This window comes from Poecilia reticulata, chromosome 17, assembly GCF_904066995.2.
Source record: "Poecilia reticulata chromosome 17, P_reticulata-male-v2, whole genome shotgun sequence".
NCBI lineage: Eukaryota > Metazoa > Chordata > Actinopteri > Cyprinodontiformes > Poeciliidae > Poecilia > Poecilia reticulata.
This window is the reverse complement of record NC_088846.1, coordinates 21,921,332-21,948,393: the sequence shown is the minus strand read 5'-3', so window position 1 is coordinate 21,948,393 and position 27,062 is coordinate 21,921,332. Positions and strand designations below refer to the sequence as shown.

Below are 27,062 nucleotides of genomic sequence, written 5' to 3'. Positions count from 1 at the left end.
ATTTCTAAATTCGCGCCACAAAATTGCAAAATCCTGGAAAGACTGATCTGTGTAGATATTCAATATTATTTAATTTTATGAAGCACTTATCGTATGCAGAGTTCTTTGTTAATGTTGCCCTTTTTATGAACTTTAGCATCTTGATCGCTGAAATCTAGATAATATCTGGGATCCAACGGCAGGGATGATCCACCAATTCACCACATATATGATTAGAGGCTCAGAGAGGATGCAGGTGATCTCAACTATTGCGTGGCAGCCGTTTTTTGAGTTTCATTTCTAAGAATATTGATATTGTGATTCAATATATTGTTCAGCTCTACATAACGACCATTAAAAGAAACAAATATGAGAAAGATTTGTTCCTAAATGAGGGGAAGCCACAAAGGTTCACTGCTGAGAAGCTGAATGTTATCAGAATTTAAAGTTGGGTGGAAGGAAAAAATGTGGAAGAAAAATAATTAATTAAAAATCCTTTCTAATCTGAATCTAATGGATCCATATAGTATAATATTACACATTGATAATTAATTGAGAAGGCGTCTGTATCAATAATAAGACCATCTGCCCTGATCACAGATATTGATCATTAATCTTCAGTTTTCTGCGGTGAGTACTGAAGTAAACACTGTTTGTTTTTCTCCCGACAGATGACCTTTTCGTCCAGCCCCTACTCTGAGCGAATCCAGATCCCAAAACCGGTCCCCAGCATTGGGGATCAGCCTGAGATGTTGTGGGTCATGGGCCCCGTGCTGGCAGTGGTCGTCATCATCATCATCGTCATCGCCATCCTTCTGTTTAAAAAGTAAGTGGCTTTTGGCTTCCACTCCTGTGCTTTTCTTTAGGTGTAACGGCAGCAAAGTCGGCGATTAAAGGTTTTTGTTGGATTCATTAGTAATGGTCATAAAATTAAAAAAAACGCTTGAACTGCTCACAAACAAAGCAATAAGATCCAATTTCTCCGACTGTAGAATTCAACATTGAGAGAGAGAGACGAGATTGATTTGTGTCTCAGACAAAGAGATTTCGGCCCACTTGGCAGTTGTCAACAATGCCGTGTTAAGTGTCAGATGAACTGGCAGCTGACATACCTGCTTTAATAAAATCGCAGCCTGGCTGTCAAACGCTCTTAGGGTGGGAGAGAAAAATGTGTTTTGGCAACACCATTGGTCACTTCAGAAAAAAGAAACAGACGGCAGCAGCAGAGGGCTTAGCTAAAAGCTCAGTCAATATCTCTTTAAAGCGCTTGAGCTGCCCCTGTGCAGAGCACCATGATGAGAAACAGGTGCTGTGGAGAGTCGGGCTCCTCTCACTGTCTCTGTTCTCCTTCTTGAGCTCTAATTGCGCCTTTTCAGTCGTTCATGTCTTAATACATGATTTTTTGCGCTTCAAAAACGAAATATTACCAAGTATTTTCAGTTAGTTTCTAATGCAAATATCTTAGGATACTTAAAATAAGACAAATCTAGTTTACAAGTAAGTTTTCAGTCTGTTTTAAGTCAATAATTCCTTCATGATTGAAAAAGAACTAGTTCCATTGGTAGATTATTTCACTCATAATAAGACATTTTTCCCATGATAAAAGTTAAATAATTGGCCTGTAGAACTAGCAATTTTCTATCAGTATTAGGGAATTATTGACAAGCTCAAAAGTTAGTTTTCTCTTGCTTCAAATGTTCTACGATTTCGTATCTTTGCAGACCAGGAAGAGTTGCGGAAATATTTTTTACAACCTGAGCTATTTTACGCACCAATTGGGACATTATTGTGAAGTGGAAGGCAAAGGATGCATGATTTTAATATTTTTTTAAAGAAATACAAATCTGAAAAGTGTGGTTTGCATTTCTATTTTGCCCCCTTTACTACACACCTTCTAAATAAAACCAAATAAGTAGTAAGTAGAGTCCAAAAGTAAGATTACTTCAAGCTTTTTTGTGAGTAATATTTATCTAAAGGCAACTCTGATGATTAATTGATTAATCTGATAAAAACTGTCACTTTCTGCACATTTATTTAACTGCTTAAGCATATTTAAACAATAATTCTTATACTTTAAAAATGCAAATAAACAAATCATTCAATAAAATGTTTAAATCAGAAACTGAACATTCCATTTGTAGCAAAGGATGCATTTGCAACTAAAAACATCAACATGTGAAAAGTTCAGATCTTTCCGCTTGACAAGTCAACGTAGGGTATTTTTCAGATTAGCAGATTAATAATTGGATAACAAAAGGTGATTAATAGCAGATTCTCTTATTTTTTAACAGAATTTGAACCAGGTGAAGCTAAAACTATGCTTCTTCAGGTGTTTTGAGTAGAACATATTAACAAACAAATAAGGTTTTTTATTCTAAGTACAGAATTTGTATATATTTTTTGTACCATTTTGGCTTTATTACTTCTCTTAGTCTGTTCTCTCAGTAAATGGCGTTTTATAGAGTCATTATGCTCCAGCTAACGATTAATCAATTACTAAATTAGCTAACGATTTGTTCGGTAATTGATTAATCCCGATTAATTGTTCTGGCCCTAATATTAACATAATTAAAAAAATGGGGTTTAAAACAATGATGTGGACATTTACAGGGATCCCATTTGAACCTGCAGCTCCTTATTTACCTCCCTTCCCTTCCTGCTGATTAAGTCCCTCGTTCTTCCTCGTCCTGGCAGCTCCATTACGGATTCTGCGTCTCGCATCATACCTGCCTCCCCGAGCTGCCGTCGGCAGCCTGTGCAGCAGCTGTCTCCGGCAGACTTAAAGAGCCGCCGGTTAATAATAGGCCTTGAGACAGCTCGCTGCTGAGTAGCACATCCTCTTGTGTGGAAGTCCCTTTCTCTGTGTCGATGCTGATTGACAGCACGGACTGTGGGGAGGTGGCTGTGTGGCCTTTTCGCTGTGGACTGGCGGTAAATGTGCATAGGAATAATCACACTGTAGCTCTGGTTGTTATTGCTTCCTGCAGAGCCCAGCAGCGAACAGTGATGAGCCTGTTCTACAAAGCCTCCTGCAACAGTTGTTCTCTTTTTTTCTTCTCGCTCTCTCCTTGTGCTTTCAAGTTGTTGTTGATATTTTTAGTTCATGAATAGCTATTACACATTAACTCTTTCCCCTCTATCTTTTGTTTCTTGTCCCTGCGAATGCAGCAAGCAGGAAAGGTGGGTACTCTCAGCGTTGCATCATAACTTCATGCACCACTACTTGTTTTTATTTGTTTTATGAGCTCAGGAGGGGTGCAAAGTTAGCTGCTGGAAACATACACACAAAAAAGGACATTTAAACAGAACAGCAGTAAAACGAAATCAAGCGGTTATCTGCTACAATTTGGTGAGGTTTACAAGACAAAGCAGCCGACTCTGCACCCCCTGGCAGGCAGCTGAGGTTGAGGGAACCCCCGGGTCACGTCCGTGTACCAGTGCATGTTCCACATCTAGAGCCAGCGTTCCTCCTCAGATTGTCCTGTCTGCCATGGTTTGTCTCCATGCTGTGTTTCATTATCCAGCAAGTCACAGTGTGCCCCTCCAAGATTGGCCCCATCTGAATATGCCAAGGCATCACCTGCTGCTGAATGGGCCATTGTGAAGTAAATGCCAGACATTGGAGGTGGGGGTTCTGGAGGGGGTAGACTGCTCAAAAAGACACGTCCTCATTTTTTAGGCTGACATTTTCCACTGAGACACTTTTCCTCCACTTTTAGCCCCTTTTTTTTGCATCTCTCTGCTTCCTGGTGGCAGGAGTCTCAACAAAGGGCCCGGTTCTGCCCTCATTAAGACTCCTCGCTACCTCACACTCTGCGTACTCATGTTTTCACTCGTCCTCACCCTCATTTTGAGCCAGAGATGGAAAACCCCACATGGGTTTTCTGACATGTTTACTATACAGCAGCACCAAAGCATCACTGGGTCAGAGGCTGCAGAGCACTGCAAAACTATTCATATCTCCACATTCTGTCACGTTATAAGTAGAAACCTGAATTCCAAAATTATACAGAAATAATACGTATTTATATAAAGGGTGAAAGAAAAGCCAGTGTTAGAAGTTGTGCTGTTTCTAGCCAGTCCTGCAGAAGAGTTTTCTTCAAGTAAATGTTAATAGTTTAACTTTACATACAACATTCTTAAACCTAAAAATGGAAATAAAAATATGGTTTTCATTTTATAGAACAGATGCACATAAAATTAAATTGAATCTAAGACCTTTTTAAGACCATTATGAGTGAAATTTAAGACCTTTATCACCACAGAAATGTACAAATGTCCTTAACATCTGCAGTGCCAAGCAGTTTTGCACAGAATTAATGCATCATTGAATGGGTTGGCAACAGAAATGATCCAATGGCAAAAGCAAACATTGTCCAGCCAACTGGCCATAAATGTGCACTTAAACCATGAGAGATGCAAAAAAGAAAGCAAGAAAGCTAGCATGCTACCTCACTCTTTGAGCTAGCTAGCTAGTTTTTCCCCTCCCTCCGTTTCCACTGCAAGAATCAGAACTGAGGGTTTTTGTTAATAAAGCTGCTAATATACCTTTTCTAACTAACAAGGGTTTATTAGCAGCTTGTCACCAGTAGCCTCAACCGACGCATAAGAAGCTCCAGTGGGCTACATTTGGCCCCCGGACCTTGAGTTTGACCTGTGTGTTACATCATAGATCAGGGGTATCTGAAGTGTGAGCAGGGGGCCATTTGTGGCCATTGGGTCCATTTTAGACGGCCCTTGATCACAGTTCAAGAATAGCCTCAATGTGGTTTGCCAGTTCAGACAGTTAATGTAGATACATATTTAAAAACAAGGCTATAGTAAAATTTTCCCTGATGAAGCGTGTGTGTGCCTTTAGGAAAAGATACAATTAGAATCTTAAAATAGAAAATATAAGGTGCAACACAGTATTTATCCAGGTTTTTGCTTTTAATTTCAATTTATTAGTAATGGCGACCTGAAGCACCCAGGAGCTTTAAGTGAAATGGAGACATTTAATAAGCTTGGCAAAATAAAGCAAGAGCGAGCAAAATCCTATTCTTGTTGCTTAAAAGATACATCTGGAAAAAGATGTTCAGCCTGAAAGATTGCCTACAGAAATCTAACTGCTTTGCTTATTTACAGTAAGTACTGTTTAGTTTGTTGTTTATTTAGCAGGTAAACATCAAAAAAGTAAAACAGTTTTTGCCATTAGAAATAAAAAGAAAAATACTTGAAATTTTTTGGCCCCTCTGCCAAGAAGTTTGGACACCTCATAGACCCTCACGGCCCAGCCCGGCTCCCTCACCCTCAGCCCTGCACGGCACCAGCAGCGATCTCCGGGTAAAACTGGACACGGTCTGGCTCAGCTCTCGGCTGGAAAGGAGGAGATGCTTGTCAGAGATTAGCTGTCATGCCTGCAGCATTAGCTTAAGCCCCTGCAGCAAGAGATAACAGGTGGCGGTGAGGCCCGAGCCCCGGCAGCAGAGCGCAGGGGGGCAGAGGAGGGGAGGGGACCAGGTTAAGGCTTCCCGTGCATCGCAGACTTTGTGTATTCTCGCCACGACGCGCCTCGACAGAAGGCCCCCGCTCCTTCTTAAAACCATGCTCGCCACTTGCAAATGGAGTGCAATGAGATGTGAAATTTCCACGGGGCGCCCTGATGCTTCTTTCTGCCCATTTCCATTTGCTGTCAGGAGGTTTGCGAGTCTGCAGCTGTACATGTGTGTGTGTGAGCGTGTGTGTGTGTGTGTGCATCTGTTTGCCTGTTTGCGCGTCAACAGATGCTGGGTGTCTGAATACAGGCAAGGCTGCGTTTGCTGTTACTTTCCTCTGCCTGATGGACGAACCTACGGTCGGCTGCGCTAAGCCGGTCCAAGCGGCGCTGTTCTGTTCTGCTGGATGCGGCGCGGCCGGGCCTGGCAGCACAGGTGCTGCAGAACTGGTCTAATTATCCAGTGTTGTGCCACCCAGCTGATGAGCTAATTACAGCAGCCGCCTGTTTTCCTCTCAATCTGGGAAGCCAGTAAACACAATGTGTTGTTAGCACACACACACGCGCACACACACACACGCACACATGCATGCAAGCAGCAGCCGCTGCAGCACACATTTAAATCTCTGCAAACACATACTCACGTTTCCACACAGCAGCTGTCACCGCAACCTAGCCCACTCCAGCAAAATTATGGTGCTTCTTCAAACACATTAAATTCAAGTTTCCTTTCAAACTAATGGGAATGAGGCCCCTGGCCCCCACTGTCTCTTGAGCTTCCTGTCCTTAGAAGTAGCTTCGAGAGCCATTAAATGCACCATTAACCTCATCAAGTGTGCAAATGAGTCAAAGTGTGTGCATATAGTAATTATTAATGTCATTTTAAATCATCCTGTCATTTCTGCTTAAGAGTTTTCCTGCAAAACCGATGACTAAATTAGAGCTTTTTTCATGTGTTTATTTATTTCAGACAAGACAATGCGAGCAGGGTGAATTCATCGCCTTGTTTTCTCCCTTTGCTTCTGCAGAAAGCGGGCGTCACCTTTACCGAAAGACGAGCACTCAGGCGGCGTGAAGGACTCGCTGCTGGGCAACTCCTCCGACCCCGTAGACATGAGACGACTCAACTACCAAACCCCAGGTGATTAATAACGCCACAACAATCCCGGCTCTGTAAAGTTGGGTTTTATAAATAACTCGTCTCATCGCCTAAACCTTTCCTACGTTTTGTCACGTTCTAACCACAAACTTCAGTGGATTTTATTGGGATTTCGTCAACACAATGTAGAGCATCAGCAATGACATAGGAACTTGTTGTAAGTCAGTAATTCCTTAATGTTAATAAAAAAGAACTAGTTCCACTGGTTGATTTTTTTTTCACTTATAACAAAAACATTTTCCTATGTTATAAGAGAAATAATCTTCCAGTTGAACTAGTACTTTTTCAATAACATTAAGGATATCTTGTATATCTTTCTCAAAAGTTACTTGTAAATTAGTTTTGTCTTATTAAAGTGCGCTGAGATATTTGCAGTAGAAACTGGTAAAAAACAAAGCCTCCATGTTGTTCCTCGATGTCAATATCATTTCTTTTTTTTTTACATTCAAACTGGACTCTTATTGTATCTTCTATTCATCTGTTGGTTATTTTGTGACCTTGACGTGACCTGCTTATTTTGCGTTGTTAGTTTCACAAATTCAGGTGGGGAAAAAAAACGAAAGCTCATTCTTTGAAGCTGAGCTTAATTTTTTGTGGCTATCACGGCCAGCTGACAGTTCGAGTCGAGTCAGGATGAGGAGATTCAGATTCTGTCCACACGCACACACAGCAGTGAAGTGGGAGGATGGAGGAGGAAGGTGGGGGAGACTTCTGCAGCATCAGCCTTCCTCCTGCTTCCTCCTGATCTTCCTCCTCCTCCTCCCCTGGTGCTCGCTCGTCCTCCTCTCTCTCCCCCCAGCTGGTAATGAGTCCTGCTGCCTCTGATGTCAAGGTGAGCCGGGCCCAGGGAACAATAGAGCTGAGGGAAAATGTCAGCCCTGGCGCACGCGTCTGACCGTGCGTCTCTTACGGTGTGTGTGTGTGCGTGCGTGTGTGTGTGTGTAGTCCCTTCTCGCGGGTTATTAAAGATCCCATTTGCCATACACACACACACACAGCCCTTTGAACCCCTGCAGTGGAATTAAGCAGTGCTGCCACTTTGAAAGAGCCCCGTTCTGCCGTCCTCCCACTCCACCTCTCTCGCCTTTTGTCTTCCATTTCCCCCTGTAGGGTAATCTCTTTTCTTTTCCTCTCGTTCTCTCCCCTCTCACTCTCTGTGCGTCAACACTTATTTCCTTCTATTCCTCCCTCACCGCCTCTATGTGTTGCTTCAAGTGTGGTGATTATCGAAAACCACAGAGGCTCCATCTAGATGGTGAAATCGTATGAGACTCGGAGCCGGGTGAATGTTGAACAGCCGCAGCCTTCATCCTCTCTCTCTCTCTTCCTGCCTTTAATTCGTCCCCAGCAGGTGAACCTTCCCGCTCTGATTCTGATTGTTGTTGGATCAGCGTCGCTTATTTCTGACAGATGTCTTCTGCTCCTTTTGGTGCAGCAGGAGGTGCTGACCTGCTTCATCATTGACGAACCTTGTTCAGATTCTACCTTTGAAAGCCAGATGAAGGATTTAGAGACAACTTGCAGAGGGACAGTAGAATGAGTTTAAGCAAATGATTTCAAACACGGTTTTCATGTAAAGAAACCAAAGTTTTCCAACCCAGCTTTCCAAAAGTGAGTTCTTTATGTTCATAAAATATAAAACACTGAAAAGGAAGGAAGAGTGGTAGGAAGGAAGGAAGGATGCAAGAACAAAGGTAGTGATCAAAGAAGGGATGTAGGACATGAAGAAAGGAAGAAAACAAAGAAGGGTGCAACCAGAGAGGGTGGACACAAAAAAAGATGCAAGGAAGGGATGTAAGGACATACAGAAGGATGCAATCAGAGAGGGAGGACACAAAAAAGGATGCAAGAAAGGGATGTAAGGACATACAGAAGGATGCAACCTGAGAGGGAGGACACGAAAAAGGATCCATGGAAGGAATGTAGGGCAAAAAGACGGACACAAGGAAAGGGGTTGGGAACAAAGAATGATGTAAGAGAGTAAGGATACAAAGAAGGATTCAAGGCAGGGATGTAAGGACATACAGAAGGATACAAGGGAGGAAAGACACAAAAGAGGATGCAAGTAAAAGTGGAGGACACAAAGAAGGATGCAAAGTAGGGAGGTAGGACACTAAAAAGGAAAGAAAAGAAAGGAGGATTAAAATAAGCCTCCTTTCTCTTAAATTTGGATGATATTTTTTAATCAACACAAACATATTTCCATTTGGATGTTAATAAATGAAGCATCTGCTGAGCATCTGCTATTTGATTACATTTTGTTCTGAAAAGCAATGTTTGCAACCGAAAGGATTCATAGTAATTTTAATTTGACTTAATCATTATATCTGTAATAAAGTCCTCGCACAAAACAGCGAGCAAATGTGTTTTTCTGGTTGAAATAAAAATGATCCCTGTGTACATGGGCTGGTCATCAGCAGCCGTTTTAGCTGGAAGAGTTCAAATTAGAGTTGTTGCAAATTGAGGACGATTGAGGCAGCGAGTTGAGAAACAGAGAGGGTGAATTTCAGCTTATGAAATTACCTCTTTTCTGCACAAAGCAGGTGTCATTTTGGTTAGCGTTCCACGCTTTATTGCCACAATTTGGAAAAGAACAAACACAACCCACTGAGTCCTTTCAGAAAGGTACAATTTCTGTTAAATCTCAGTCACTTCTCTTTTAATGACGCCTTTTAGGATGTTTTCAAGCTCTTATAATAAAGCAAATTAGCCTGTCTTTTTATTATTGTTTGCCTCCTTTTTGCAGTTTTCAGCTGCAGTATTCATGTTCAGTATTAGTCTGACTGCAAACACTCGTACCTGTCTGTATTTTTATTCAAATGCAATATGAATGTTCTTTTCTGGCTGCTATGTGGGTTTCAAAATAAGACCAAAGTCCAGACCTAATTATATCAATCGTTTTCAGCAGAAATCGTGGTTCCTCTCCATGAAGTCTGAGCTTGAGTTGTTTTACAAAGAAGAACGGACAAACGGGATGTTAAGAGTTGGTAGAGACGCATTCAGAAAGACCTGCAACTAGGGCTGGCCGATAAATCTTTAACAATATTGCGATAGACACGTGATCAATATCAATAGAAAATACGTCCGGTAGAATGTTCAGTAGTTTCACTGAACTCCGATCCAGAGTTTTAGCCGCTCAACCTCTCACTGTTGGCTAATAAAACCTGGTGGCATCAACTAACTCTCTCACTGTTTGGTTACCTAGCAACAACCTGTGGAGTAACTTGTGGTTACCTAGCAACAACCTGTTGAGTTCCAGGTTTTGCCAATTGCCTCATAACTGCTGAAAAATAATAAACGCCATTGAGCGAAAACTGCAGCAGAAAACAAGAAAGTTATGCCACTAGTTTGGCAGTATTTCACAGACTTGAAATAAAAAAAAAAACTAATAAACAATTATCATTATTGACTAATACAAAATGCTTATGTCGTGATACGTTTTTCAGCCATGTCATCCAGCCCTACTTGCAGCTGTAGTTGTAGCAAAGAGTGGCTCTAGAAAGTACTGACTCATAATTTTCCAGTTACGTGTTGGCGTATCACATAAAATCCAAATAAATCAAGCTGTGGAAAGCTTTAAAAGGTCTAAACATTTGTAGAAATACTGTATCTCCATTTAGTCAGTGGTTCATGACTTTATACATGCCGTCACAGGAGAGTTTCTTTAGGTTGAGCTCTGTTTCACTTGTATTCAGCTGGCCAAATTGCCCAGAGATGGGTCATCACCATCTGCTGTTCCGAGTTAACGAGCTCCAAAGGTTATGTCCAGATCCAGCCTGGCCAGAGTCCGATCCTGAGCCGCCTCCATTGATCCAGTCTTCTTCTTCCTCCCTGCTTTTACTCTCCTCTCTCAACAGGTCCCAGCACTCATCGCTGCCCCAACACTCCAAGTTAGTCCGTTTTCTCACCTACAGCATACTTCCCACACATGCAGTCTTTTTCTTCTTCACTCGCTCGCTCGTGAACCCATTCCCCTGATGCAATCCCGACAGACATCACAAGCTTACAAGCTTGTTGCCTCTGGCACTCCAAGGATGCGCCAATGGCCTTCCACTGGCTGTGAACTTTCCCACATCACCTTTATGACGCGGCAGCAGAGGCCTGCATGGTTTCATGGATAGTTGAGCAGTGCGGACAGTTGCGCTTGTTGTACATTAGCCTTGTTATCAATGGCTTCACCCTCCATTTAACCAAAAACGTAGCCGTAAAAGACGCGCACAACCGCGCGCACACTGATGGTAATGCGCTCAGTGGCCCCTCGGTGAGATAAGATTAAATTTGCGTAATGGGTCGGGCCTCATCTTGTAAAGTGGCCATCAGCCATTAGCATTAATGCAATAAAAAGCTTGCAAAGGTCTGTCACCTGAAAGCGTGACCCTTGACCTCACAGATGCGCTCAGCTAAAGACCCTTTTAAAGTGTCTGCACTGTGTGAGGTTAACAATAATCCATGGTTTAACCTCACAGGTTGTCCATGTGTTGTATTCATTTAAATATACTCATAATGTACAGAGTGCCAGTCAGATGTTTACATACACCCATCATCAATCCGCTTGAAGGTCATTTATATATTTCAAGGTTTTACGCAGCTCTTCTTTTAAGGATGATATCACAAATATATTCAATGAACATGCATTTAATTTGGAATTAAATAAGCATATAAATTTACTCTGAATTGTTATTTATGGAGTTAACTTTTCAATAGGGTTTTCAGAAGGGCTTTAAATTTATCCATCTCTATTTGTTCCACAACAGTTCTTGTGAGGTTTGGGTTACTGGCATAAGTTCAAACTTGTGAACCCAATTTCTGTTATTAAAATTAATCAAAGTCGCATCCTCTCCCTGAAAAAGAGCTGTCCAAATTTCGTCAGTAAAAGCCCAAATGGGGTAATATCCATGCCGGAGATGAGAGCATGTAAAAATGTACGGCCTGAACTGCGAGTTCGTTTAAGTGCCTCTCCAAGTTCAGAAGCACAGGGTGAATTTGTGTCGGTAGATTAGCAATAAATCATCCAATAACCCAACGATGAGGAAGCTGGAGAGCAGCAGGGGGGGTTGTTTGAAATTAATCCAGCCCAAGCGCTCCAGGCGGGGCCGAAAGACATCCTATTGTAGGGAAAGGGATTTCAAAGAAATGGGTTTTGGCTGGTGACCAGTCAGTTTCTTCCCTTCTCATGGTACGGAGTGACAGTGTGTCTGATCTGCAGAGGCTTGTGAGTTCCTGCTGCGTCTCCACCACCACCACCACCTCTACCACCGGTCGGAGAGATGTCTGCCTCACGCTTCCTCCAAGAAGCATGCTCACCCACTCCACTCATGTGCATCTCCGTGCCAGTCCCACTTCTGTCCCCCTCATTTGGCATGACGACATCACCAAAATGTCACCAGCCTGTTTTCCTGTCTCCTCATGCGTTGTTGAAGATCTTGCACTCTCCTCACCGTCACAGCCACCTCATGGTCCCACCGGCAGCCTCACTCACCCCGCGGTCCGACCGTTTGTGTCTGTGCAGGTTGGATGCCGTTTCTCACTCTTTCTCTCTCTGCTCCTTCCTCCAGGAATGAGGGAACACCCACCAATTCCTGTCATTGACCTGGCTGACCACATAGAGAGACTTAAGGCCAACGACGGCCTCCGCTTCTCCCAGGAGTATGAGGTAAGAGCAAAGCTTTCCTGATTCTTCCTCTTTCAAGTATATAAATGGGTTTCCTTGTACGATCAGCGAGGAACCTTCTTTTTTCCCTTTTTGATCTCATATGCATGTATTCTAATGGGTTATGGGAGACTTCTTACATAGACGTTCTTCAGTCATTTTCACAACTCTATTACCAAACCCACTAGGAAACCAACACTTACATTAAATGCTGCGAGATGCTTTTTCACAAACCTAGCAGGTGGCAAGTCGCTTAAGCAATCTGTGTTCGTCTTGCTGCTTCCCAGAAGAATGGGTTTTTTTTCTGAGGGGTGGGGGGAAGTGCAGGAGGTCTCTCTGCTGCAACTCGGTGAGGGATTATCTGTTGTCAGTGTTCTTCTTCACCAGAAAGAATAAAAAAAAAATAGAAGAAGAGGGGGGGAGGGAGCAAATTTGCATTTAAAGTGGTACATAGTTGGTTTGGGGTTCTGAGCATGGCTAGATGAAGCAGAGAGGTGTCCTTGAATACGGAAAAACACGATTTGTCTTTTATTTATTTGCTCCGATTGTTGGATCTGTCTGCTCTAATCAGGGCTGCTCAAATGTTGGTTCCAACAAGGCGGTCGGAAAGGTTGTGGATCTTGGCTTTTATCTCGTGCTCGTGTTCTTCCCTGCTTGTGACCGATGTTTCTAAGTCTAGAAAAGTTGTGCTGCAGTCTAATATTTCTAGGAATAACATTAACAGCATTGGCCACAATTATTGGTATTATTGGAGTAAATTTACGTTCTATTGCAATAGCATAATCTAATTGAAAAATATAGGTACATTTTTATTTAAGTACACTTGCGCAGCTACAAAAAGCTGCAAATGAGCTACAGATATTCCCTGCTGTGTAATTTCTAACAACATGCTGAAAGGTTTTTCAAATTCATACTTTGCTTTTTAGTGGATTAGCATTTCATCTCACAAAGGCCCAGTTCTCTTCCAAGAAAGACTTTTCCTGCCTTTTGGTCTAAAGAAAGTAGCAGCACTATAAAGCTGTTAAACATGTTGTCACAAAGATTAAATAAGAAATGAATTTGTCAAGATGCCCAAACGAGCCCATAACTGTTGCTACGGTTGAAGCTAACAAATCTAATTAGGTTGACTTGGTCAGCTGAACATCAAAGGTTTCCTAAATGTGTGCAGAAATAGTTTTTCTGAGTTTTTTTGCATCACTGTAAATATGCTGTCTGCCAGCAGTAACTTAGAATATTGTCCTTAAACACACAAGCAGGATTGCAAAACACTAATGACTAATTATCGTCCAAAGCAGGCTGGTCAAGTTGCGTAAAAAGAGTTAAAATATATTAATCTTTTATTGCAATAACACAAAATTGTGCAAAAATTCAAACTTTAGTATAAAGTCTAATAATAATATGACTTAGTTTATTCATTGGGAAAAAAAATTATAACATAAAAACTAATTATTAACTAAATCCCTGTTTTGTTTTGGAGGGTTTTTTTTTTTAAATAAATGTATTTTAAGCAAATTTCCACTCTGAAAACTGGCTGTAGGTCATTATTTAGGCTTTTATCACGATGATAATGGTTTTGAAGTGGTTCACAAAATCAACCCCCATCCTGGTGTCCAGATCAAAAACCCATAGAAAACTTTTATCTTGAGCTGAAAAGAGGAGACCACAAATTCAGACCTGGTTGTACAAAGTATTGACAGCAGTGAAACCAATAAGCAGTCATTTCTAAACGAGAGATTACACGTTACTAAAACTGATATTGTTTAATGGAAGAACTCTAAAAATGGATCTGTGGTCACTTTGCTGTTATAATTAGTTGTTTTTGAATTCCAGTGGAAATTCATGTTGTTTCTGTAGAGCCAATTAACAGTAAACTGTCATCTCAAAGCACTTTACAAGAAAAACATCCAATAATATGAAATAAACCGAAGCATACACCAAACCCTAATTGGTTTAATGTGTATAATGTGGGACAAACTATGCAAAGATTATTCGGATCAAGTAAATTTTTTAATTCTGATTTATTTGCCCCCTCTTTTTTTTTTCTTTCATTCTTGTGATCTGCTGTGAAATTAACAGCCAGCTAGAGAGGTTATTAGGCCGTGGTAAACCCCTGCACTCAATTAACCGGGTTTATGTGTTGCCTCTCCAGGCCGTCGCCCTCCCGGCCCGTTGAGTTCCTTTAAATGAACCTAACCACAGAAAGGAGCCTGAATGAGTGCGGGCAATCAGCCCGGCTCTGTTCCCGTCCCTGCAAAAAGTCCTCCCGAGCCGGGGAAGACCCCCTCCATGGCCCGGCAGATGGGCCCTTCGTCTCCGCGCCAGCCGAGGCGCCGTGGCAGAACTCTGGCGCTTTGTCACAGTCACGTTCGCCGGCTGCTCCCATCGAGCCGTACCCTAAGGCGCAAAATTTGTAGAGGCTTCGCCACTTCCTCTCCCCCGACACTTTAGGCAGCCTGACACTTGGTTTCCGCGGCGCCGACTCCAGTCCGCAACACGCTGAGCAATGAACACGCTGGGTAATGAGCAGAATTTGTCAATCAGGCATGGTGCAAGTCCCCAGACAGTCTCTTTTAGATTGCCAGGAGCAACTTCACGCCGCAGTCGTCATAGAGCCATCATTACGTTCCTTTAAAAGTATTTTCAGTTTTTTACTGGGAGCACCTTAGGCATCTGCTCCTCACCTTTTCTACCCAACTTGTTTGCTAGTTGTCAACCTCTCTCGTGCGCCCGGCTGTCTCCACCAAGCTCTCAAATGAGTATGACACATTTTGACAGCAAATAAAATCTTTTTCTTCACGGTGCCGAGCACAGGCACAGAAATTGCCAATGCTGAGCTCATCAGCAGCAACGGGTCTCGACCCCCACCACTCACACGGCTGAGTAATTTGTAGATGTGACGAAGGATTTGCAGCGTACGAACTCTTCACATTTTATATGTTGACGTAGACGCTGACTTCAGAAGGGCTGAAGCAGTTTTCAGGGCATGTTGCTACATTTGTTGCTGCAGTTTTAATGCAAAAGTCAACAGAGAAAATCTGACTACCTTTGATTTGTGAGATAGCTGAAAGTGCAGGTTCATCTTTAAAAAAAAAAAAAAACGGAGTCAGAAAAAATTCCCTCCATTTAAAAAGGAACATTTGTATATCACACAGATTTGTTTAGCACAGTGTGATATATTTCAAGTCATTTCAGTTCATTTTTAATATCACAACTTACAGCGAATGAAAATTCACAGCAAACACGTTATTTTAATCTGAAATACTGCTGGCTGGAGTGTTGTATATAAGCAAACTGATGGAAAGTTGAGTGGAAAGAAAAGCAGAGATGGCTGCAGACTTAAGTCAGCTGTGGATTGTGAAGCAAAGCATGAATGGTTGAAATCTAAAACATGAGAGTTCAATTTCAGCTTCTTTTCGATGTTTTTTTGCCCTTGGGCGAGGCACATATCCCCAAGTTGCCTACCGAATACTGCTGTATGATTATGTGGTGCTTCTAGAGACATCAGCAATGTGTTAATGTGAGTAAAAGAAAAAAAAAGGGCTGCTGTTATCCCCATTGCTTATGCACCTTTTTTTTCTACCATAATTTTTTCTTCCACTCAACTTTCCATGAATATGTTTGAATACATTGCTCTCAGCATGCAGCCAGCTTCTTTAGCAATCCTTTTGTGGCTTATCATCCGTCCAGAGGGTTTCAGCGACTGTCTGCTGGACCTGTCATGTCAGCAGTCTTCCCCATGATCTTTAGACCAGAATGTGGTCATAACATAACTATTAAATGTTAAAAGCCAATTTTATTGGCCCTGTATAACATCATAATTTTCTGGCAATGTGAGTTTTAGGGTTTTAGAAGCTATATGCTACAATAAAGAGAGAAAAGTTCTTGAAATATATCACTCCAGAGTGCAATGACTCTAAATGATACGAGTTTTACTTTTTTCGTATTGAAATACTGAACAAAACGAGCCTTTCAATGGTATTATAATTCAAAGATATGCACCTCTGAGGTTAATGTGATCAAACTGGGATCTTTTCACATCGAGTTCACCTGTTCTCCCAGCATGCTTAGCATACGATTTTGCAATATTTTACTCTTGCGTCGTTCAAAGCTGTTGTAGCTGCTGCTGCTGAGGGATTTGCTGTGGAAACACCAGACGAGGTTGTGGTGTGAGGAGGAAGAGTTTGGATCGATGCTGCATAGCGAGAGACATTGTGACATTATCCAACAAGGGATGGGAGGCCATCACATATCTCCCCAGGATCAATAAGTATGCAGTCCACCGTCCCTCTTCTGCAGGAGTCAAATGACGCAAGGAGAAAATTGCCTGAAACGGGAGAACGGGCGGAACAACAATACATGAAGGGCGACAGAAATAGAAAGATTAGACGAGAAGAAGCAATGAAATTGTTAGATTTCAGGCTGTTGGTGATGGCCTTTTTGGAAGCGACTTAAATCAGCACAATTGGAGGTTTCTCTTCATTAACATGCATCAATAACATCAAATGTCAAGCAAGCCCTTAACCTGATAATCCAGGAGCAGCAGCTGCAGGATAAGCAGCATTATGTCGGTTTTTCCAGCTAGCTGATGAATCTTCAGAGACATGTTGAGGGTAAACAGTGTTTTCTGGTAAAAAGGTTTTTGCAGTCCGGAGCTCACCTCTGCTGGCTGAGCGACAGCAGAGCAATTTTCCCTCCATTTCTCTGCCGACGTAAAACTCAAGTATCCTTTTGTGCTCCTGCCCCCCCTCCCCCCTCCCCGCCTCCCCGTCTCTTTCTCATCATCATTCTGTCTCTGTCTCCCTGCTGTTTGCTTTCTGCTCCTCTTTCTCCTGTCCTCGCTCAGTCCATCGATCCGGGCCAGCAGTTTACCTGGGAGAACTCCAACATGGAAGTGAACAAGCCAAAGAATCGCTATGCAAACGTCATCGCTTATGACCACTCCAGAGTGGTCCTCACCTCTGTGGATGGTAAGAGCTCGTGGAGGCACTTAACCCCTCGCCGGTTGCTGTTGAGCGAGCCAGTTGTTTATTTAGACTCTACTTCACGTGCGCTAAGAGGTATTTCAGTCTGATTCCTCATAACTTTTTTTGTTACATTGGCACTTTTTCCCTCTTTGCTGCAGCTGTTCCAGGCAGCGACTACATCAACGCCAACTACATCGACGGCTACAGGAAGCAGAACGCATACATCGCCACTCAGGGGCCTCTGCCGGAGACGCTGAGCGACTTCTGGAGAATGGTGTGGGAGCAGAGGTCCAACACCATCGTCATGATGACCAGGCTGGAGGAGAAGTCGAGGGTAAGGAGAAGCACCGTCGAGAGCAATCCATCACTTCCCTCATTGGTCAGTTATGCACTGACTGGTTAGAGGTTTGATTTCACCCATTTAGATCAACGACAAAATGCTCACAAGTTCACATCATCAATTAGTTTAGGTGACACTTTTTTCCATAAAGAGCAATCTCCCTTTGTATTCCAACAAGAAAGCAGACCATAACCATACACTGAAAAAAACAAGTATTTTTACTTTAATTTCTAGACCAAATATCTTAGTACACTTGAATTAAGGCAAAGCTAGCTTAGAAGTAACTTTTCACCAAGATTTCTTAATAGTTCTTAATATTGCTGAAAAAGTTCTGGTTCCACTGGAAAATTATTCCAGTTGTAGCACGAGAAAATGTTTTGTTATGAGTGAAATAATCTGCCAGTGGGACCAGTACTTTTTCAGCAATGTTAAAGAATTGATATCTTAAAATTAGCTTTTATATCTCTCTAGGCAGTTTTGTCTTATTTACTACGATATTTGCTCTAGAAACTAGACACAATATACCTGGTAAGATTTTGTGTTTTTGCAGTGTTCTGCCATCTTTACTCTGACATTCCTAAATAAAATCCAGAGTTGCCAATTGCCTCCAAAAGTCATGCAGCTTGTTGTTGACATTAAGGAAGTGGAGGAACCTAATCGGAGGCAAGCTTCACTGTTCTGTTGAATAAAGGTTTGTGGAGCCATGCAGATAACTAAACCTTAACTAAGGGACAGACATTCAGAATCACAGTGGACCCTCTTTACTTGACTCCCCTAAAAACACTTCCTGTTTTATTAGTTCAAACACCAAATATAGAAGTGCTGTAGAAGCTAAATATATTTCTAGTTTATTGCTGTTTTTCACCCACAGCCAATCAGCACCAATGCAAATGAATGGACTAAATCGACCTGCATTAGTTGAATTGTAAACATCCGCCAATATTATAGCACTGCGCCCAGGTACTCCAGTTTTCCAAATGGCTTTTCCTTTTGAATATTTAGCAGGGGGGAAAAAGTGCCATTATTGAACTGTGGGGGGTAAACTGCAGTCCACTGTAAACAAAAATTCCCTTGACTTTTTTGAAATTTCAGTCTGTAAAGAAACTGAACTTCATAATAAGAAGTTTGCATGAAGTCTGGATTTAAGACTGGAGGGAAAGCCCAACAGAACATGCTGTTCCCCAGAGTACCTGAAAGCTTTCCAGCCATATCGGTGTACACTGCCTCAGCTCTGCAGAGGGACTCTTAACACCTGAGAAGGTTTGCAGGCACACAGACACCAGGTCCCTCTTTAAGGCTGGATTTGTCAACCAGATCAAAGTCAGCAGAACTTCAAAGTCCACTTTGTCTGGTCGGTGTCGCTCCGCAGTGTTCTGTATAAAATCTCACCGAATGTGAAGAAACGCTGAGCTGCAGCTCCGAACTGCTGCTGTTTCCATCTCTCTCCTGTTTGTTTGTTTGCCACTTATGAAGGTAGAGATGCAACTTTGCACACGAGAGCAACACCCTCTACAGAACGGAAGCACATTTTCAGCCAAATTACAGCGCGCACAAGCACATTGTGGTTATTTTTAGACTTTCATTATAGCACCAGCTCCGTCGTTATTTAGAAACGGCTCCAGGAGTTCGACTCTCGATTGGATTGCCGCCTGCTTATTTTTGTAACGCTACACCGAAGGCGTCGCAGAGTCTCGTTTGTGTTGCTCTTTCTGAATTTGGTCCTCCAAAGTCGAAGAGCTCTAATCAGATTTCTAAAGTTGAAGCTTAAAGAGGATTGTGGCCCCACAGCGCTAAACACATCCCCGCCTAATAAAAGCAAAAAAAACAAATGAGCGCATGACAACTTGAGATTTCAAACTGGAACGGATTTATTTAATTACCATCGGAAAATAATGCTCAGCATATTCCATGGGGGGAAAACAGACAGCGTGAAGTCCTGCCAGTATGCGGTGCTTTATTAGTGTGTGCACAGCGCCCTAATGAAGGAGTCCCCAGAGTAGATAAAAAAAACTACAAGTAACAGAAAATATAAATGGAAAAAGCTCATTTTGAAAAACCCTAGATGTGGTTTTCCAGGAGAGGATCATCACCTGGAGTTCGTCTCCTCCTCGTCTACACAGAGGCTACAGGAAAGTAATTGTTTTGTCAAAGTAGATACCTAAATTGTTTCCCATCCTCCTACAAAAAAAATCCATCATCTGTTTTAATTCAGCGCTATCAGTGCAATCAATCATTTAGGTAAATTATGACCACACTCCAGCTCCGCGGAGCAGAGCTCATTTTATTTTTACCTTGGAGAATATCTTCAGGGCGGATGTGTTTGATCAGAAGACTTTTATTACACATCGGCTTCATGGCGAGCACACAGGCGGATTCACAGATGCCTTTCTATATATGAAGTGTGTCTGAAAGGCAATTTACAGCCAGACTGTCTCTCTTTGATCCCTGGATTAGTCAAGTTTAAACAAACATGAGACAAGTCCTGCATATTTTAGATGTTTCTGCTCCAAAACAACTAAACCAAATGAGCTGAATCATCTTCTCTGGCTGGTCAAATCTCCCACAATGCAATACTTGAATTACATGTCAAACAAATGTGATACTATAAGTAAAACTGAAAGCACATATATGAAATAAACATTATTCTATCAATAATTATCAAAAAAATTTAATGGCACATTGAATGCATAATTAAAATGAATAAAAATAGATAGAATTTTAATTCATTGTATGTTTGCATTTATTTTATTGAATTAATTTATTGTTCTGTGCTGTATTAAAGTCAAAATATGCCACAATTAAACACATAAATAACTTAAAATATTTTGAGATGTTAAAATTTCACAAGAATAAAAATGAATACACTAAATAAATTAATAGAAAATAAAAAATGAAATACAACAATTAAAATTTGTCTTAAGCATACATTAAAAACTTTAAATATAGAAATTTAAATTTCTATATTTATACTATTTATTGAAAAAAAATTAAATATTAGACAATAAATAATTTTGAAAAATTATCTTTGCTATGAGAAAGACAAAAATAAAAAATGTTTCAGTCACAAAATAAGGACAGAAATAAATTTTCTGCGTCAAACAAAAGCTAAGTCTCACATTTTGAAAACAGTCATCAGATTCCAAAATGCACGACTGTGGCTAATCCCAGTTTCAACCAGATGTTGCAAAAAGCCATACTGTTCAGCTTTTTAATGCATTATTTAGATCATGTTACTCTGTAAACAGCTGTGCCTATGAATCACAATTAAAGCCGTCACTCTAATGAAGAGAAAATGTTTAGTGAAATAACAATTAAATGTTTGTTGCGCGACTTAAAGACTTTCCAGAGTGAGACCGCCAACACTGCCAACAGCCGATTAGGCTGATTAAGTTGCATCGGCACAGAAAACATTACTTAATAAGTGGAACCATCTTAACAAATCGCATTGCAAATAAACAGTGTTCGCAAAGTAGCTAATAAAATTAAACGTCTTATAATTTCATAACGAGACAGGCAGCTGAATTCTTAGTTCTTTTAATTTTTGTTGTAGGTTATGTCACTTGTGGTGCCTCCCACAATGACTGGCACTCCTGATATAGATCTTGGTGTTTTTAGTGAGTCTACTCACGGTAAATATGAACTATTTCAGATGACTAGATATTTTTGTAGTAATTTACAGACATTCTCTTGTCTTTCCCATTTTGAACAGTGGCTACAGGAAGTTGCATTCCTCTGAATGTAGATATGTGCCACTGTAGACGAGCTGCTAGTCTTTGCATGCTGCTCCATGCCCCATACAAAAAAGAAAAGCATAGATTACTAATTAAAAATTTCTTGATCACCTGATTAAAATTAAAGAAAGGTTGGATTTTTCTACATTTTTCAGAGTGAAGTTCTACAACTGAAGTCAAAAAAATCTATATTTTAAGGGTGGAAATAAAAATGAAAAAGTTCAGTGTTATCCATTATTTGACTTTGCAATGTTAACAAAAGGTTCTTTGCACAGGTACCAAGAGGAGATGTTTATTTTTCAACTTCCTTTCCATAAATTACTCATAGTTTGCTCACTTCTCTGTGGAAAAATGCCCTCGGACGCATACTGTGAGCGAATGAGTCAACCCTCCAGCGACCAGCAAGACTTAATGCTTTATGCCAAATACTGCTGGAGCTGAACAAATACGATGCGATCTGACAGCAGGCAGATTTTGGCTTCCTCTTGCACCGTCATTACAAGAGAGTAAAACTTTAAAAGGTCAGGGGTTGAAATCAGACCAGAGGTACAAGCCACTGCGCCTGTGCGAGTGTGTGCAGATCAAAGGTCTGCGGCTTCTGCAAAAGGCCGAGAAGAAGAGTTCAAAGCGGAGGTGGACGACGGCGCAGCCTGTGTGTGTCAGTATGAGCGAGTGCATGCCACCGAACCTCAGACAGCACAGAGATATTCATTACAGAGGTGACTGCCAATCCATATGTTTGCGGTGCAAGCAGTTCCCCATCACTCAATTGAGTTTCTCTTCTGCGGAGCGCCGCCTCCGCCTCTGAATGGGAGCTGTCTCCAGGGGAGGTGAAATGTGAGCAGAAGAATTTTAGCACATTTTGTTTGTCAATTTGTAGCAGCTCGCCGAGGCAGCCAAAGTGCCTCCAAATGTCAGCTCAGCTCTGTAGCGTCGATGCGATTAGTTCACCCCGCGGCACATCCCTTTCCTCGCGCCGCGTCCCAATCAATGCCTTCTACGTTCTAGTCCCTGCAGTTGTGGCATTAAAAGCTTTCTGATTTATTTATGTTTTTGGGGGGTTTATTTGTTCCTGCAGCTGTTTATAACGACTCCTTATTCTAACACATTTACAAGTGTTTCCTGTTTTTGTAGCTACTCGTCCAGAGCAAATTTAACGCTGGGAATTGTGACTGCTGCTTGTGCTGCAAAAACACGGAAAATCGTGGAAACATCTTAGTACACCAGGAATAAGACAAAGCTAAATTCTAAGAAACTTTTCAGCAATGAGCTTGTTTTCAGTTAATAATCCCTTAAAATTGATGAAAAAGTGCTGGTTCCATTGGCAGATTATTTCACTTATAGCACGACATTTATCCCATGCTATGAGTGAAATAACCTGCTTTTTCTCAAATATTAAGGAATTTCTTGTGTTTCTTGTAAGTTAGTTTTTGTCTTATTAGCAGTAGAAACTAGCAAATACTTGGTAAGATTTAGTTGTTTTTCGTTGTAAAAACACATCTGTCAGGATAAACAAGGAATGGTTTTGTATTGAAAACATCCTGAGAGGCGACGCCAATCAAACTTCAAATGCTGAGATAATGATGTGGCTCATCTCTTTGAACTGGATTGGTGGATTGCTGCTGGTGGCCGTAAAACCGAACTGGAAATTGATTGTGCAGATCTATGCACTGCTTTGAGCCATAAGATGCCTCGTCATTGCCTTTTGAAAACCGTTGCAACATTCCTCTAACATGCAGTAATGCGGTTCATTAATCTGAGGAGGAGGAGGTCGTGTTCATGTCAAGGTGAAGATCACAGCAGCCTTCAATCTTTGCTCTAATCCTGCCGTCTCCTTGCTAAAGCAGAGAGACAAATCAAAGGTCCACTTCTGCTCGTGTGTTGCCCTTAAAAAGTATTCGCACCCTTTGAACTTTAATGGGATTTTATCTGGTAGACCAACAGAAAGTGTAGGATAATTGGGCAGTGGAAGCGGTGGCCTTTATTTACAGTAACCCGACTGGAGAGGGGGCAGAAAGAGCAGATAATGGTCCCAGCAGACTTACTTGCAGCCTCCATATTTGGTGTTCCTGCTCTATTCCTGAGCCACCACTATAGATCCAAAAAGTACAGGGTGCATTTGAATCCTCTCTGCCCCGATGCTCCTAAATAAAATACAGGTTGTGCCTGCAGTCAGAAGAGAGTATAGAACCTCATTAAAAAGTTCTACAAAGGACTCCACTCGCGGTTAGTTGTTCACTATTCTTGTTTTCTTGTTGTGTTTACTGCTGACGTCATGTGGAGGCTTTGTGCCCATGTCCCATACTCCATGTTTGGCACCACTTAACAGGTTAGGGGGAGTAAAAACAGGGTTTTGGATCGTTTTCAGTGTTTCCATGTGGATGAAATTATTTCTGGAAACGGTCCCATGTGGTGGTTTTGAAAACGACAGTCCTTTCCTCACACAAACTCTATTAAATAGGTGATCTCTGAAGGCAACTGGTTACACTTGATTTAATTTAGGGGTATTAGAGGGCTTCTGCAGGTTTCACCAACTCAAATTTAAGACGTTTTAAGACCAATATCTCCTCAGAAATGTTCGAAAGTCTTCCAGCCAACCAGCGATAAATTTGCACTTACTCACGGTGGACACAAAAAAGCTAGTCAGCTAGCTAGCATTAGCAGCTAGTTAGCCTCGACCACTTAGAATCACATTGTGCAATAAAGATGCTTAAGTGCAACTCAAACCTTTGCCTGGCAGAAAAGAAAAATGCAAAAATAGACAGAATTGAAAAAATTGGCCTTTAATTTGTTAATCATAGGTATTAAATTTTGTCCTAGCAGGATAATTTAATCTTTTAAAGAAAATTATATTTTAAGGGTTTATTTTTAGGTACATAAATTTATGTACCACTGAGTTTCCTTTCACTTCAAAATTATATAATGACATAAAATCAGAATAAATGCCTTGAGGATTGTGGTCGATCACGGGATGTCCTACAAATCCAGGTGCTGCCCCTTCATTACAGGCAGAACCAGGCATTTAGACTTCATTCAATCCGGCCATCAGAAATGCACCCTAAAGCACGGATGACAAAGGGGCTGCAAACCACCGGACAATTAGCTGATTAAAAATGATCAGAGGCCGGTTAGAGACAAAGTGGGCCTTTCTAATATACCCGTCTGAAACCCCGCTTCAAATGGAGACACACATGAGTGCGCGTGTAAAAGCCTGATTCACTGGTATACGTTGTTTCTGTGATACAGGAGCAGACTCAGAGTTTTCAGCTTTTAATTAGACAGTGGACAGGGCCTTTGATGTGACCTCTTTAATGTTTCCTCCTTGTTAATCAGCGTGATCCCACACAGCCTCTGTCTCGCCTTGTATCGGATGTTAGCAGCCCTTTCTCTCCCTCTCCTGCTCCTGCCAGGTGAAGTGTGACCAGTACTGGCCGTCACGAGGAACAGAGACGTACGGGATGATCCAGGTCACGATGCTGGACACTGTGGAGCTGGCAACTTACAGCGTCCGAACCTTTGCCCTCTACAAGGTAAAAACCTGCATAATCTGCATGTTTCTTGCCTCACATTTTGAAGGCTGGGGCATTTAGTGTTTTCCATAAACTGTGTTATTCATTTTGAGCAGTAAAATATTTAATTTGCCTCCTGTTATATGGGAAACTACATTATTTCTGTAGGCTACGTGTGGATGGAGCTTTTTATTGGCTTTAAATCAGTGATTGATTTCTGCATGAAGTCTTGAGAGTGTATGATTTTCAAACTGGGCAGTTTGGTAATAAAGTGCAGCCTAAATTTGGAAAGCGATTTAAAGATACTATTTTCTCTCTGTCTGAAGTCAAATCAAATCAAATTTATCTTGTTTTAGTTCAGTGAGAATTATCAAAATTATTTGCATTTGCTAAATTCCAGAAAACTTAGCAATAGCACTTTTCAGATTTTTAAAAAAATGTTGTTACTTTGTCTCTGCTGTTGAATGTAGAATACCATCACAAAATATTATTACTAGTACTAATAAATGGTATTATATAATAGAGAATTGAAACTGTCTTCTTTAGTTCATTAGTGTTATTTTTATCTCCAATGTGTGGCCCTGGAAAGGTTTGAAAACTTACCTTGAAAATTCTTGAAAAGTGGTTGAATTTTACTGTAGCAAATTGTGTGAACTCTGCATTCAAGTCAGTCCAGAACATAATTTGTTGAAACCCTTCAACAAACCATAAACAAGACATGAGGTTGGCTGGGACGGTAATTGCACATGAGAGGTCTGAGCCCAGAATAGCTGCAGAAACATACAGGAAGAAAGAAAGAAATCAACCTAGAGGAAAGAGACAAAGTTAATAGCATGCAACAGTGCTGGGTAATTTCATAGGGTGTGAGAGAAAAGACATAGAATTGGACCGACTTGTGCTTTTCAAATCTCAACTGCACAGCTCCTTTCAAGGAAGCAGCGTGACTTTTTTTCATGCTAAAAGAAATGCCTCCCAGCATGAAAACTCAAAAAAGCAGCCAATTAATATCCGCCGTGTCTAATCGCGGTCACCTCGGTTCTCCTACAGAACGGCTCCAGCGAGAAGAGAGAGGTGAGGCAGTTCCAGTTCATGGCCTGGCCTGACCACGGCGTGCCCGAGTATCCCACACCCATCCTGGCCTTCCTCCGGCGAGTAAAGGCCTGCAATCCTCCAGACGCCGGGCCCATGGTGGTCCACTGCAGGTGGGTGAAGCGGCCGACGACTGGTTTCAGAACTGGAGAGAAGCGTGGTGTCCGTTTGTGTTCAGCTCCGTTTTACTGTGATGCCGCCAAATGAAATCCAGTTGTTGGTTCTAACACGACGACATATGAAAAACCTCAAAGGGTAGAAATACGTCTGCATGGCACTGCACATATATTCAAGTCTCTGCATAATATTTTAAAGATTAAAGTCATAAATAAAGCAGTAATGGTAATGTATGTTTTTTTTTTTTTGGTACATACATTACCAAAATAAAATGTACCATAAGCAGCCGGTAGAATAAGAAAGTGTTCTGTATTGTGATAAAAAGTAGTGCTTTTTATTTTAACTCAGTAGTGCTAGTTTAATGAGTTTACATCTTGCTGCAGTGCCTTACTAAAGTATTCACATCCCTTAAGCTTTTTCAAAGGTTGTCACATTACAACCACAAACTTTAATGTCATTTACAGGAATATTTTCACGTGACATACCAACTTTAAGCAGTGCGTAAAGGATGCATGGCTTTTGAGAGTGATTGGCAGGCTTAAAAAATAAAATAAAATAAAAAACATCTAACACAGCATGATGCTGCCATCATCATCTGAAAAGTGCGTCATTAAGCTGCGCTCATTCCCCTCTACACTGCTCGTCCTAAAGAAAATCCATTTTGTGGTTGTAAATATAATTGCATCATTTTTTTTTTGTTCACGTTTAAAGTTATGAAATGAAGCACTAAAATCCTGAAACTATTAAACATGTTACTAAATATGTTATGATAAAAAAAAAACACACATTGGAAAGAACAAAACTGAAGTCTCATCTTCAGTGTTTGTCCTTTAACTGGCCTCAGGTTTGTTTTGCCGCATGTATGTTGCAGCCAGCTTGATGTAAAGGTCCATTTATACTTGTTTGTGAATGGAAACAGGAACAGAGTCATGCACCACAATCCAGAAGGTATGCATATTTTTGCATTTGCTCCATTTAGATCCTCTGACATGATGCACGCTGGCAAAATGTGCTGCCATTTGGCATTATTGGCTTTGCCGGATATCTGATT

At 41.3% G+C, this 27,062-nt stretch overlaps 1 protein-coding gene and 1 long non-coding RNA gene across 18 annotated transcripts in view; one reads left to right on the top strand and one right to left on the bottom strand.

Annotated features, from left to right (window-relative positions):
- LOC103479767 (protein tyrosine phosphatase receptor type F) overlaps window positions 1–27,062 on the top strand; it is a 238,265-nt gene that overhangs the window by 194,954 nt on the left and 16,249 nt on the right. For 11 of the 17 annotated variants that reach the window (XM_081597905.1, XM_081597904.1, XM_008434405.3 and 8 more), the window contains 8 exons: window positions 651–805; window positions 6,481–6,593; window positions 10,469–10,501; window positions 12,167–12,264; window positions 17,105–17,228; window positions 17,384–17,559; window positions 24,707–24,826; window positions 25,853–26,007. In XM_081597905.1, coding sequence (XP_081454031.1) covers window positions 651–805; window positions 6,481–6,593; window positions 10,469–10,501; window positions 12,167–12,264; window positions 17,105–17,228; window positions 17,384–17,559; window positions 24,707–24,826; window positions 25,853–26,007 — 974 coding nt within the window. The remainder of the gene's footprint in view (window positions 1–650; window positions 806–6,480; window positions 6,594–10,468; window positions 10,502–12,166; window positions 12,265–17,104; window positions 17,229–17,383; window positions 17,560–24,706; window positions 24,827–25,852; window positions 26,008–27,062) is intronic. The other 6 variants (XM_008434414.3, XM_008434416.3, XM_008434417.3 and 3 more) reach the window with 1 other exon arrangement.
- The window catches only part of LOC103479766 (uncharacterized), a 54,571-nt gene continuing 52,239 nt past the window's right edge, over window positions 24,731–27,062 (bottom strand). The window contains exons 3-5 of the long non-coding RNA XR_535979.3: window positions 25,837–26,039; window positions 25,409–25,575; window positions 24,731–24,819 (exon numbers count right to left, since the gene is read on the bottom strand). This is a non-coding gene — a long non-coding RNA (uncharacterized LOC103479766). The remainder of the gene's footprint in view (window positions 24,820–25,408; window positions 25,576–25,836; window positions 26,040–27,062) is intronic.